Consider the following 12680-nt stretch of genomic DNA (forward strand, 5'->3'; position numbering starts at 1 on the left):
TGTGCTACAAGCAGACAGACACTTGCCCTTGATTATGGACCTGGGTGGAATGGCTTCCTCATCAGGCTGTCTTGATTCACCCCAGCATGTGGGTAGACACATGCTGCTGTGGATGAATCTAATTGATTGGATGGCACCCAATTCCCAGGTCCAAGTCTCCTCAGGCAGCCAGAGAGTGTATCCGTCCAAGTGAAGGATGAGCCGAGGCGCTGGTCGCCCCCCCCCCCCCCCCCCCCCCCTAATAGATTGGCATGGTCTTCATCCCATATGCCTCTGGTATCACCCTCAGACATCGCCGGGTACAAGTTGGCCACACCACAGGGCACAGAGTGACACCCAACCTTCACTGATTGGAACGGACAGGAGACATGAGCCACAGTCTGCACCAAACTCTGTGTTCATTTTTTTTCATAATAATATAATATTTCCTCCACTGAACTTTACATTTCCTTTGTATGGTATCCAATTCACCGACAGAATATTGAGAGTGGGATTAAAGCGTTAAAGTGTATTAAAGATAATGGAAAAAAAAAAAAAATCTTGTTCCAACAGGTCAACAACAGGACCCTCCCCCCTCTCCCTCGGAGAACAAGAGTGCCATTTCAAAGCTTATTGGATGAAAGTCTCATTTGCCCTCGGCTGCCAAAGATGACGTTGCTATGGAAACAGTTTCTGCTGTTATCAATCATTGACTGTCTGGCAGGTAAACCACCTTTTTATATGAGTGATGATTCTTTCAGGTTCGGACATTTACACTTGTGGGGATGATGGCTGAAGAGCCGAAAATCATGTCAGAGAGGATAGGATGGCCCCGGCTTAAAGGAACAATCCTCAGTATTGACTTCCACTCAGAGCACATGCACACCACTCTCAATCTTATTCGTCGCTCCCCTCCTATTGTTTTCTGGTGTTTCATCCTCTTATCACCAGCAACTAGAAGAAGGTTTAAGTAAGACAAACCAATATCGATGTCACAGCTGATATTTCATCATAATATTTCCCTTTGGACCATGAGGACTCCTCTAAATCCAGACATTGAAAATAGCCTACGTATAATGTGCAACAGTTTAACAATGAGTAACATAAAATTATCATTTGTTTCTTTCTTCTTTTTGCCATTTGAAAATGTAGTTGTTTTTTTACTAATTTCATTTCAAACCATTTCTACATTGTACTGGGGAATGACATCCTGGTTTATTCATTGGGATACATTTGAGCTTTGCAGCACCTCAAAAACGTAATGTCCAATTCACCTGTTGGATTTCCTCCAGAGGGACAGAGAATCCCGGCGATCTGAATCCATCAACGTTGCCTCCTTGTCTCTGTCTCTTAGCTCCGAGTGTTGTTGTCTCTCTGACAGATTGTCTAGACAGCGGATCATATCACGGTCCAAGATGGAGGATGGAGCCAGGTGACTTGTTCATTCCTGTGGACTCCATAGAAGAAGAGGCCACTCTGACTTGTGACGCTAAGGGAACGCCTCCTCCCCTGTACAGGTGAGAGCACATTCACATTAAAGTGTGTGTCGGGGCTTGAATGACAATGTGATGCTTTGGGTGTGTTTGAAAAAAAAGCTAAACACATTTTGCCTAGGAACCTTTCTAACTCAGTGAAATAGCCCGTAAGTGTTTCAAAATAAGAGCTGCTAGAATTCAAGGAAATTAGTTTCAGTGCTTCATAATTTATCTCCGTTAGAATTGGAAACACTGGACCATCCTTAATGAAAGGAAAGGAGAAGCTGCCGCCCCAGAATTATTTGCAGCAGCAACATTTATAGCACAGAACCTTGTAATTGCACCTGGACACACCCACTAAAATATAAAAATTGATCTCATTGATAATTTGTTTTTAATGAATGTGCAGCTCACTGGCACCTTCTCCATATTTTTCCACTCACTTACAGAGAGCCATTAATGTCATACTCTATGACCTTTTGCAGGAAAACTAACCTGTGGATGCACTCATTAATTTTTATAGTGTTTAATATCACATTTATATTCAGAGAGAAAGAGAAATATAGATATATCCTTGATATTACCGACAGCCTTTCAGCTCCTGAGGGATATAAAACCAATTTTAAATCATTCAGAGTACTTTAAATGAGGTTTATCCATTCAAAGTTATATATATTTGTATATTCTTTATTTGGAATAGCTTTTCTCTCTTATGAATGTTCTTAAGAGAAGACTGAAATGCAACGCGACCATTTGCCTCTTGTCTCGTCCGATAGTATCTTAGTGACTCATGTGCGGCATCTTAATGATGGCCGCCCCTTATAAAGATGCCATGAGACTGGTGCAGGTTGCTAGACACCAGTTGGCAGCAACATGCATTGATTACGAGTGTCGTTGGCGCTCAACAGTGGAATTACTGAAGCACAGAAAGCACAGATGAGCTGAGTGTTAGTGGTGGGGCGCACATACGCTCATTATCTCAGGCTTTACACATTCCCTGCCTAAGACCAGGTATTTCCATGTACTGATTAAAGGTGAAATGAGCATGTTTAACGTGGAGTCTTGTCAAACTGGCTGTGTGAGGCTCCGCACGCCCTCAGCACCTCTCCGGCTCCTCTCTTGAAGTGTAAATGGGCTCACACAGCTCCCACCCCCTTCTTCTCTTTTCTCCCTTTTCCTTTTTCCTCAGCTGTCACTCACAAAGATGTGAGACTTTCATAGCACACACACACACACACACACATGCTGTGGCTGTGTAATAAGTCATGTGAAAAAGCCACATCTCTTAAGAGAAAAGCAAGTTCTTCACAGCGAGCCCCCCCAAAACAAGCGGTATGAGTTTTTAAAAATCCCAACAGAAGGTGACTCGACCAACCTTTACTTGACCTGAGGTGTGAAACCCGTGGCTCCGGAACCCGCTGGAAGGGTCGAGTTAGTCCGTATTCAGATTGTCAGACAACATGTGTGGACAAAATGAGTCTCGAGTGGAGTAATTCAGTTTCGGAGCCGCTATTCAATCAACTGCCTGATATTCAGAGCACCGCTGAGCAGCAGAGGCTCTACAGAGTCGGTCAGAAAGAGGTGAAAACGGTGACTCACAGAATATAAGAGCTGAATGCGTACATGTGGACAGAGGCACCTAAACACAGGGCAGCTTGTGTCACTAGCAGATCCAACCCTGCAGATATTCATCTAATAGGCTGTCTCTTAAACGGTATTACCTGAAGAAATAGCAGCATTGATCTCAACGCACACAAAGGTACAGAACAAGTGTGAACAACGGGGCAGCAGGCTCCCATTAACATTCAATGGTTGGATAAATTCTGTTAAGAAATTATTTTTGAAGGATGGACACGAATGGCGTTGGAAGGTTGGCCATTGTGGGCTTTCATTTACACTTCGCGAAAGCACAACAGAAGAACGTGGCTGGAGCAGAGAATTTTTTCTTTTTCTTTTATAGCTTTATACTTTGAGAAAAATGATGGTGGATTCTTGAAAAATGTTGCATCCTTGAACCCATCAATTCTTCCATTTCTGAAAAGCATTTTAAAAGAGAGCGTGGCTGAGAATGAAGGTCTTTGCTCGCCGAATAGTGGGACTTGTTTTAATCTGTGAATTAACCTTGTGTCCTGCTGAGTTCTTTGAGGCATTTTGTCGATTAAATGGTCAAATCAGAACCCGGCTGTGTATTCTAAAAATTCATACGTGTGGCAAGGATGGAGTAGAAGTGAAAAGAAAGAGAGGATAAGCCATCCTTTGTTACCTCAGCCCACTGTTACCTCGTGCCAAGGGCTAATCTCTTGTCCTAATGAGAAGTCAAAGGTGCAGTAATGTCACATTATGTAGATTTAATGTGACAGAGAAGAGGTGATTATGGTGAGACCGATGATGATGTCGAGGATGGCTCCAGAAACCTTGATCTGCTGTTTACCTTAAATAGCAGAGGACGGCTCTGTGTGTGATACTCTCAGATTAAAATTTAATGATCCCTGCGGCTGGAGATGGAATAGCTGCTGCAGCAAATAGTGGCATAAATAAAGAAAAGAATAATAAAAGCAGGAAATACAGTGTGGAGAAGGTATTTACATTTTAAGGGTTATATAAAGACCAATAACGCTTGAACACTTAAGTTAAACAAATGGCTCAGACGTGTGAACATTGCAGCGTTGTGCACTACAGAGTATGCATAGGAGGACATTTTTTTATTATTATATTATACCTGCAGTTTATAAATACACCAGTTGACAAGGATTTAGGATTGTAAAAAACAAAAAGTCATTCAAATGTTTACTATATTTGTATACACATCCATCTGATTGTATTTCAAGGTACATGCATAAGAGAGAAAGGAATCTCAAGCCTGTGAATTCCAGCACAAACACACTGTGTATATGAGTTACTGCAGTAACCTCCTGTCTTGCCACCTTGGTCGGTAGCGAGAACCGGACAGTGCCTTTTTTTTTTTGTCCTGCGACTGATGGTGTCTTTCCCCCCCCCACAGATGGTCACTGAATGGGACCCTCATAAATCTGGGCCAGGATCCCCGGCGGCGACTGTCTGGGGGCAACCTCATTATAAGCAGCCTGGACCGCCAGCAGGATGTGGGGGTGTTCCAGTGCATGGCCTACAACACTGTAGGAGCCATCCTCAGCCGGAGGGCCAGTCTGCAGTTTGCCTGTAAGTCGGTGTCAGAGATTATACTCACTTGTTTTTCTAAGAATAAATGTCTTGGAAGCATAAGTGCACTCACAAATAATGCAGACTCACAGCAAACCGACAAGGTGGCAATTGCATTATTTATCAGAGTGCTGCAACGGTGGTGTGAAACAACATTAAATGTTAAATTAACATGTGAGTTCGACAACTGTTCTTTTCTAATGGTCATACATGGAAACCACAGACTGTGGATGAAGATGGACGACATGACAGCTCCACAAAAGCGAAGCCAAAACGTGTTGATATGTAGCATTTGCCATAAACCCCACTTCCTCCATGTTAGTGAATGGGGCATGGACCGAGCTTAAAGGTCAAAGACGTGTCAAAAAAACATTTCCTCAAAGGTAGTTCTGCCTTTGTTACATTTTCCAGTAAAGCTGCGTTAAGACATGCGCTGATCTCATCCTCCAGACTTTCTCCGGAGGGGCTGTATGCAAATGTCCAAGTGGGAGACTCAGAACTTCCCCCCCGGGCCAGTCCCCTATTAAAAAGTCCGCAGGAGCCGATGTGAGAGCACAGCAGGAGATCCTCCTCAGGAGTCACCGCCAGCGGGTGGGGGTGTTGATGACACTCGACAGAGGCAAAAAAACAAAAAACAAATAGAAAACAAATAACTCCAAAGAGCGGAGCCACACACACTTAGGGCTTTGTGAGATAAGGGTGTGATATGCTGTAGAAAAACAAATGGCCTCTGCAGCGGTATTAATATGTTACCTCCTGCCTCTGCCTGCTGCACCCCCCTTCACCTAAACGCTGCGGAGGATTCTGTGTGGTTGTGAACACGTCTGAGTAATAATTTGTTATTTGTTGCTATATAGGGGTTATGATTGACAGCTGGTAATGGACAATGACTCCTTTTCAGACTCCAAATGCACAAGATAGCAGCGTTTGTATCGAGGATACTTTGGCTTCCTTTCTCGATAGTGGGAGGAAGTGGAGATGCATAGTCCCTCTTAACATACAGTCTGTGGTGTTGTCAGTGGTGCCTCACTGGATGTACTCAGGGGTACAGGAGTCAGCAAACCACTTAATAAGGACTGAAGCCCGAACACACATTTAGCAGTAATATAAATAAATAAGAGCTGCAGTGCGTTGCTTTATATTACAACAGTGAGTTAGTGTGTGTGTGTGTGTGTGAAGACTCTGATTTCTGTCATATCAATAATCATCCATGGTGACACCTGCAAACATCCCCGATGAATATAGAACTGGATGCCTGTTATTCAAGTTGTATTCATTACGGCTTCTTAGAGATAACAACAAAACTCACACCCTCACTTCACAATGCTATCTGGTAGACAAGCTTTGAAGAGGGCTGAGATTAGCGGAGCTCAAAAATACTGATTAATGATATTTAAAACACACAAACACACGCACACAAAAGAACAATAGGTCAATGCAGAATCTACATCTTTAATCTTTACACCTCGCTGGTAAGAGTTTGCTGTTCTTCAAATGATAATAACCCCAATCTTAAAATGTCTGTGAATAATGCAGAGTAACTTGGAGATAACCCCATTAGGTGGGTGGGGAATGTGCAGTACATACATTATACATACTTTAACATGTACTAGAATCCACGTGTAATAATATGAACAACGAAAGTATGCAGGGCTGGTCTGAAATGTTTATTATACTGTGGTTTAAAGGTTTCTCTTCTCAGTGTTGGTTGGATGTGATGTTATTGGATCATAATAAGTGAAGGCTTCTTTTTAAATCCACAATAGCCAATAACCAATGGTCATAATAGTTACTCTCTCTCTCTAGCTTCTGGCCAGGTTTTTATTTTCATATTAAAGTTTCGCCATATATCTCATATTTGATTTTATTTATATTTAGTTGTTCGAAATACAAAATACTTAGTTCCAGCGTTCCTGCTCATTTGGTCACTCTGCTTTATTAGAGACATTCATTACAGCAGGGCTGTGCGGTGTGAAAATAATAATCACATTCTGAGAGAGGTCATTTCAGATCTGGATAATGAGACCTGCTGTTACTTGTTGCTGCCACCTTTTCCTTAACTGTGTAATTTGGGGCCGTGTCACCAGCTGTAAATTCCCTCCATTCTCTGTGGCTCTTTGCCACATGGTGTGAGTTGTTGTAGCAGCACTGTACTTCTTTAGACTCTCTCCGGACTGTAACGATTTGAGTGCAGGTGGTAAAAGAAGTTAGAGGAGTTTGGGCATCATTTGCAAAGAATAATGTCGTAATTTTACGAGATTAAATTACATTTTCAGGGAATGAAGCCGTAGTGTCACATGAATAAGGTCACAGTCTAAGGCTATATTTTATTTTGGAGGGGGAATATCAGAAGATCATCCAATCATCTGTGTTAAATTTAAAGAGGTGGAGCATCTTGTTAAGTTTTATAAGTATCAGTATCAGAAATACTGTTTATTTGTTTTTCAAATATTACGACGTGTTTTGTAAAATTGCAACATTTTTGGAGGCTTTCATCTCTCTTAGACTCTCACTGTACTGTGTGAGATGATTGTAGCACAGGTAAAAGGGTTGTTTAAGTGTGTTGTGTGGACCGGTCTATGGGCATCATTTGCAGACACTACTTTCTGGTCCATGTCAGACTGTAGAATCAGTTGTTCCTGTTTTACGAGCTCTATGTTTTGTCTTGTCTGAACCATCTCCTGTTCGGAAATACCCTTGTTCACTCTCCCCTGTGTTTGTTTGTGTTGCTGTCGGTTCATGCTGAATTCTTGCTGTTGAATTCTATTTTAACACAATATATATCGTCATGTGACAGAGACCTAATCTTTTGTTATCTGCATGCGTCCCATGTCATGCAATATAGATCTAATGTCTCCTTTACATCCTGGATGTGAGTTTCTTGACTCTATTTTGGTCAAATACTTTACAGAAGCACAGAACAAGCTCAGTCTCTCTCTCTCTCTCTCTCTCTCTCTCTCTCTCTCTCTCTCTCTCTCAGGCTTTGTAGACGTGTACTTCTCATGACAGTTTCCTTATAGGCGTGTGCCAGTGTCTTGCTGAAAGCTTTTACTCAGCTCGGCTCTTCTCTGATATGTGAGATCCTGCGGGGATCTCTCTTTTCATTTATTTTCTTTTTTTCCCTCAGACTTAGATCATTTCAAAGTCCACACCAGAAGCGCAGTGTCAGTCCGAGAGGGACAAGGAGTGGTGCTACTTTGTGGAACGCCCACATCCTCAGGAGGTAAACTCGCTGGCCTCTGTCTGAAACCTCCAACACCGCTGGTCTTTAAACTTCTAGTGATGTGTTTTCACAAGATGGAAGCATGATAATCGCATATCATTTCCTTAATTGCATTTCCTCTCATGTATCCATTATTTATGACGGAGTATTAGAGCCACTCAAAGGAGAAGGAGATTTTAAGATGAAAGTCATTACTGTATGAGAATTAAGTCAGAATGTCACAAGAATAAATATTACGATAATAGAGTTATTAAATTACAACAATAAATTATTAAGGCTTATTTTAGTAATTTTTAAGACCATCCAATTGTCTTATAATTAAGTTATACTTAAGTATAGTGTTTATTTTTATGATTTCACAACTTTATAAAATATGACTTTTTCTTGTAATATTATCTCATTAATCTGGTAATATTATGACTTCCTCTCAATTAGTTTACAACCTAATCCTTGTAAAATTACAACATTATTCTTGTAAAATTAGGACGTTATTCTATAAGTCTCAAATCGTTTTTTCTTCAGCATGACCCTCACACTCCGTTGCAGTGATCAGCATCTACTGTGTTCTCGTTTGTTTCACAGACCTTTCTTATGCATGGATCTTCAACGAGTACCCATACTTTGTTCAGCAAGACAATCGGCGTTTCGTGTCGCAGCAGACGGGAAACCTTTACATCTCCAAGGTGGAGCCCTCTGACGTGGGTAACTACACTTGCGTAGTGATGAACAGCGTCACAAAGGGCAAAGTTCACAGCTCACCTACGTCTCTGATCCTCAGGACAGACGGTAAGACGCCTCCTGGGTGCTGTGAAGTGACAAGTGTTCCTTTCAGTCGTATATATATTGAGGATCTTTCCCTTTCAAGGCAGCGTTAAATCATCACAGTGGCTTGAGAGCTCTTTGTCCTGTCTTGCTTTGCTGTAGTTGAGTCACCGAGTACTAATGCCTGTAAGTAAATAGTTGCTCCTCAATGTAGGCCACCAAACAAAGCGCCCAAATCTCCTCTTGCTGACTTGGCTTTCTCATAATTCCCGCCTCCCTTTAAAAGCCTTCCTTGTGCTTTCACATGAATTCTCAGGCCGGTTCTCAGCGGCCCGTTGTTCTGTTCTCTGTTATGCTTTCATAGAAAGATTGAATAAAGATTACCTCTGGAATGAATTAAACATAAGCCATACATCATTGGACCATTACATTGAGTGTTCTGGTGGCTCAACCAGTTAGTTTCCACTCAGTGTACTGTACATGTAGCTGCATACATTTAAATCCCATTGCATCACTGTCTGATCATGGCCATGCCTGTCTTCCCTGAATACTGATACAAACAATAAAGCACCAGAGGTTGGGAACTGCCCACTCAAGCTTTGAGATAATAGATAAAAAGCCAGACTAGCTGAACAGAACAAGATTTCATATATACACTCACAGTCTATTCCACCAGGAAGAGATTTAAATTATTCCTGGCTGCTGTTTCACCACATTCTGGTGGCTGCACACTAAAGTGTGGTACCGCTCCGAGTTTACCCGCGAGAGCATGTTAGCTCCTGTGTCTTTTATTTCTCCTCTGTTATTTTTACAGTGTTGCTGTTTTGGTCCATAATGCAAACCATATTGCTTGTAAGTCATGAATAGTAGAAGACTGAACAAGTTATTGTGCTTCCCCTGCATAGGAGTGATGGGTGAATACGAGCCAAAAATAGAAGTTCATTTCCCAGACAATGTACCCGCCGCCAAAGGATCAACAGTTACACTGGAGTGTTTCGCCCTTGGGAAGTAAGCTGGATTCCTTGAGGCATGATTTCAATCTTCTGCTGATTTTCTCTCCAGACGAGGCACCGTTAGATTTCTATTGAGTAAACTTACTGTGGCAGTTATATTTCTTAGAGTGCAGCGTCAAGCAACGATTAGTCTGAAAGCCTGTGTGAGGCGTCTCTTTTTGTTGTTGGATAGGGTTCACACTGAAACCATTCATCTGCCAAAATACTGTGAATCGGCTTAAAGCGCCATCACCCATTTTATTGCAGGATTATTACAGACACCTGCGACATAAGCGGCAGTCTCAGTAGTTCAAAGCGACTTGGATCAGGATCTCACTTCCTCTTGTCTCTCCCAGCCCCGTCCCAGAGATCACCTGGAAGAGGGCGAACGGCGTGCCCTTCCCCAGCAAAGTCAAGATGAAGTACTCCAATGCCGTGCTGGAGATCCCCAGCTTCCAGCAGGACGACGCCGGAGGGTACGAGTGCTTGGCCGAGAACAAGATGGGGAAGAACACAGCCACTGGTCGACTGGCTTTTTATGGTACCGACACTTTTGGATACACTGTTGGTTTTCTAAAGCTGTTATGAACTCTGTAAAATGTCCGGACTCAAGTTAATGTCTGAAGATGTTTGTCTTGCACTTATGAAGAACGCACAGGAGATTGTCTGGGTCAGAACAACAACAACATGAAAATGTCCAGAATAGTCAGGCAAGGTGTGGTGTGTGGGTAGATAAGACCTAAGGCAGGACATGGCCAGTAAATTCAACTGCAGAAATCACGTTTTGTTGTCTAGAGTAGATAAACCTTGGCTTCTGACCTTATTACAAAAACATTCTTGAATCTTGTCTTCTTTCTAAGTTGACATATTTATCTGTATCCTCTATGTGAATGGCTCCTTTTTATCACCCAGAGATATTTGTATTCTTAATTTGTTTAGGTTAGGGTTAGGTTTTTTCACTTTAGCGTCCCTAGTGTGTTAGATATGTGTTGTGTTCCACACCGGTAGCCGAAGCTAATCCCAGTTGTTTTCTTGCCCGATCAATAAGGGAAAGCTGCGTCGTAACCGAAAAAGATCCGATCAGCAAGCGGATGTGAACGGATACGTCATCGATATCCAAGCATCTTTGTTTGTAGCCGTTCGTTACCAGACTTCTCCATTGAGCAGCTCTTAAACTCCAGGCGTATCTGTACGAGAGTGGATGGGATTTCTAACGTGTGGTTTGAGCCTCACATCCACTCGCTTGGATATTTTCCGTACATTTACCAGAAGGAAAGGAAAGTTTCGTGAAATGTTCGGAGCTACTGACTCGGACATTTGCATTCGCACATACTGTTCCTGTCGGTTCAGTGCAGTGGATTCTAGATTCATTGCCTCTGAATGTGACTTGATGAATTGTAATCCGGTGATCTGATCACATCATATCATTCTCCAGCTGTGTCTGACAGCAGATTCACAGCTGGAGAGGGACCTTCACCTTCCTCCTGTATAATAAGATGTGTTGGTTTTAACTGTGCTGCGCCGTTATTACATTTTTGGGCTCCTGACTCGTTGTCTTTTCTCCCTCCTCCTGACTTTGTGAGAGAGGGAGAATGACACTTGTGAAATTGGAACTGATGGTATGACGAGTGCCTGCGAAGTGAGATGTGCTTATTATGAGCAGAACTCTCTAGCCCCATAAAAAATTCCTGAAAAGCTGTCAATATGTAGGATGCCGGTTGGAGGGAAGAGGGAAGAGGGGCTCCGGATGGGGAAATCGACAGGGGTTATGTTTACCGTGTGCAGAATCAAGGTGACAGGTTGGGGGGGTGAGGGAGGATGTGGGGTGCACTTCACCCACCATGAGGGCTTCCTGCTTTCTGCTGCGGCGCCTCGCTCTAATCTGGAGCTGCCACTGGACGCTGACACATTTCAGTGATGAAACTGAGTGACACCTTACGTTCACTCCTCTCTCTCCATCCCCTTTAAAGACAACCTCTTTTTATAACACTCGATGATTTCCACTGATTTGAGCTGTCAGAATTTAATGAGATAATTCTGTTCCCTCGCAAATCTGCCCTCCTGGCTCTTGTCAGATATTTCACAGGAGTGTAAATAAATCTTGTGTCTTCAGCCAAGCCTCAGTGGATCCAGACCATGAAGGACACGGCCCTGGCCATAGAGGAGAGGCTGTACTGGGAGTGTCGAGCCAATGGCAAGCCCAAGCCCTCCTACACGTGGCTGAAGAACGGCCAGCAGCTTCTCTCCGAGGTAAATCACTGCCTGTCTTCTGCCACCCACCACTGATTCATTTTTAAAGGCTTAATCTTCAGCTTTAGCTCATCCCTTTCGGTTTTTTTCCGAGAGCCCGGCGTCAAACCCGTCGCTGTCTTTTTTTCCCAGAGTGCAGTTCAGAGAAAGAGGAGATGAGAGGGTAAACACGATGCCGAGGTGTGCCGGTGATGAGACGCGGATGTAACTGTCTCTTCTTCGGCTCCACCTTGGCAGATTACACAGTTTTAGCGAGTGGATCAGTGTAGTCCCCAGGAGATTGCTCCATTTCATCTGAATGAAGTCAGTGGTGGTTTTTTCATTATTCATGGTGCATATTTAAGCTCCTCCAGATTTAGGGACAATGGGCTTAATCCACTGTGAAATACAGTGTATGGAGCAGCACACCTTACTGCAGACCACCACAGCTACTTGTCGTCTTGTGGGAGATCCTGCTGCCGTGTCTTATTGTCTGAGTGCTAGTTTAATAACGCTCAGAATGTGACTGGTCTTTGATGTATAAAAACAAATATAACCTGTCTGACCGTGTTATAAGAAGAAAAGGATTTTAAATGTCATTCTTTAAGTTGATTTTAAGGATATTTTCCATCCTGCAAGATTCAGAATATGAATATTTTTCATTGTATATTATTTTTGCCATCAAAAGGCCAAGTCAAAGAGGTTTTGTTTTCATCTGCATTTGTTTGTTTGTAAGCAGAGAAGAACCCATTACATTTTGATACAGAGCTACTGGCTTATTTTCACTTTCTTCAACATCACCTGATCAGATTCCCACATTTTTGTGAATTTGAAGCTCTTTAT

The 12680-nt window shown here is 42.7% G+C and overlaps 1 protein-coding gene across 1 annotated transcript in view; it reads left to right on the forward strand.

Moving 5' to 3' along the window:
* Positions 1-563: 563 nt before the first annotated feature.
* The window catches only part of LOC133957381 (contactin-3-like), a 32362-nt gene continuing 20245 nt past the window's right edge, over positions 564-12680 (forward strand). Inside the window, exons 1-8 of the mRNA XM_062392924.1 lie at positions 564-703; positions 1361-1496; positions 4456-4631; positions 7759-7854; positions 8437-8640; positions 9522-9624; positions 9965-10149; positions 11722-11858. Of these exons, the coding sequence (XP_062248908.1) occupies positions 649-703; positions 1361-1496; positions 4456-4631; positions 7759-7854; positions 8437-8640; positions 9522-9624; positions 9965-10149; positions 11722-11858 (1092 nt within the window). The 5' untranslated portion in view covers positions 564-648. The remainder of the gene's footprint in view (positions 704-1360; positions 1497-4455; positions 4632-7758; positions 7855-8436; positions 8641-9521; positions 9625-9964; positions 10150-11721; positions 11859-12680) is intronic.

This window comes from Platichthys flesus, chromosome 7, assembly GCF_949316205.1.
Source record: "Platichthys flesus chromosome 7, fPlaFle2.1, whole genome shotgun sequence".
Taxonomy (NCBI): Eukaryota; Metazoa; Chordata; class Actinopteri; order Pleuronectiformes; family Pleuronectidae; genus Platichthys; species Platichthys flesus.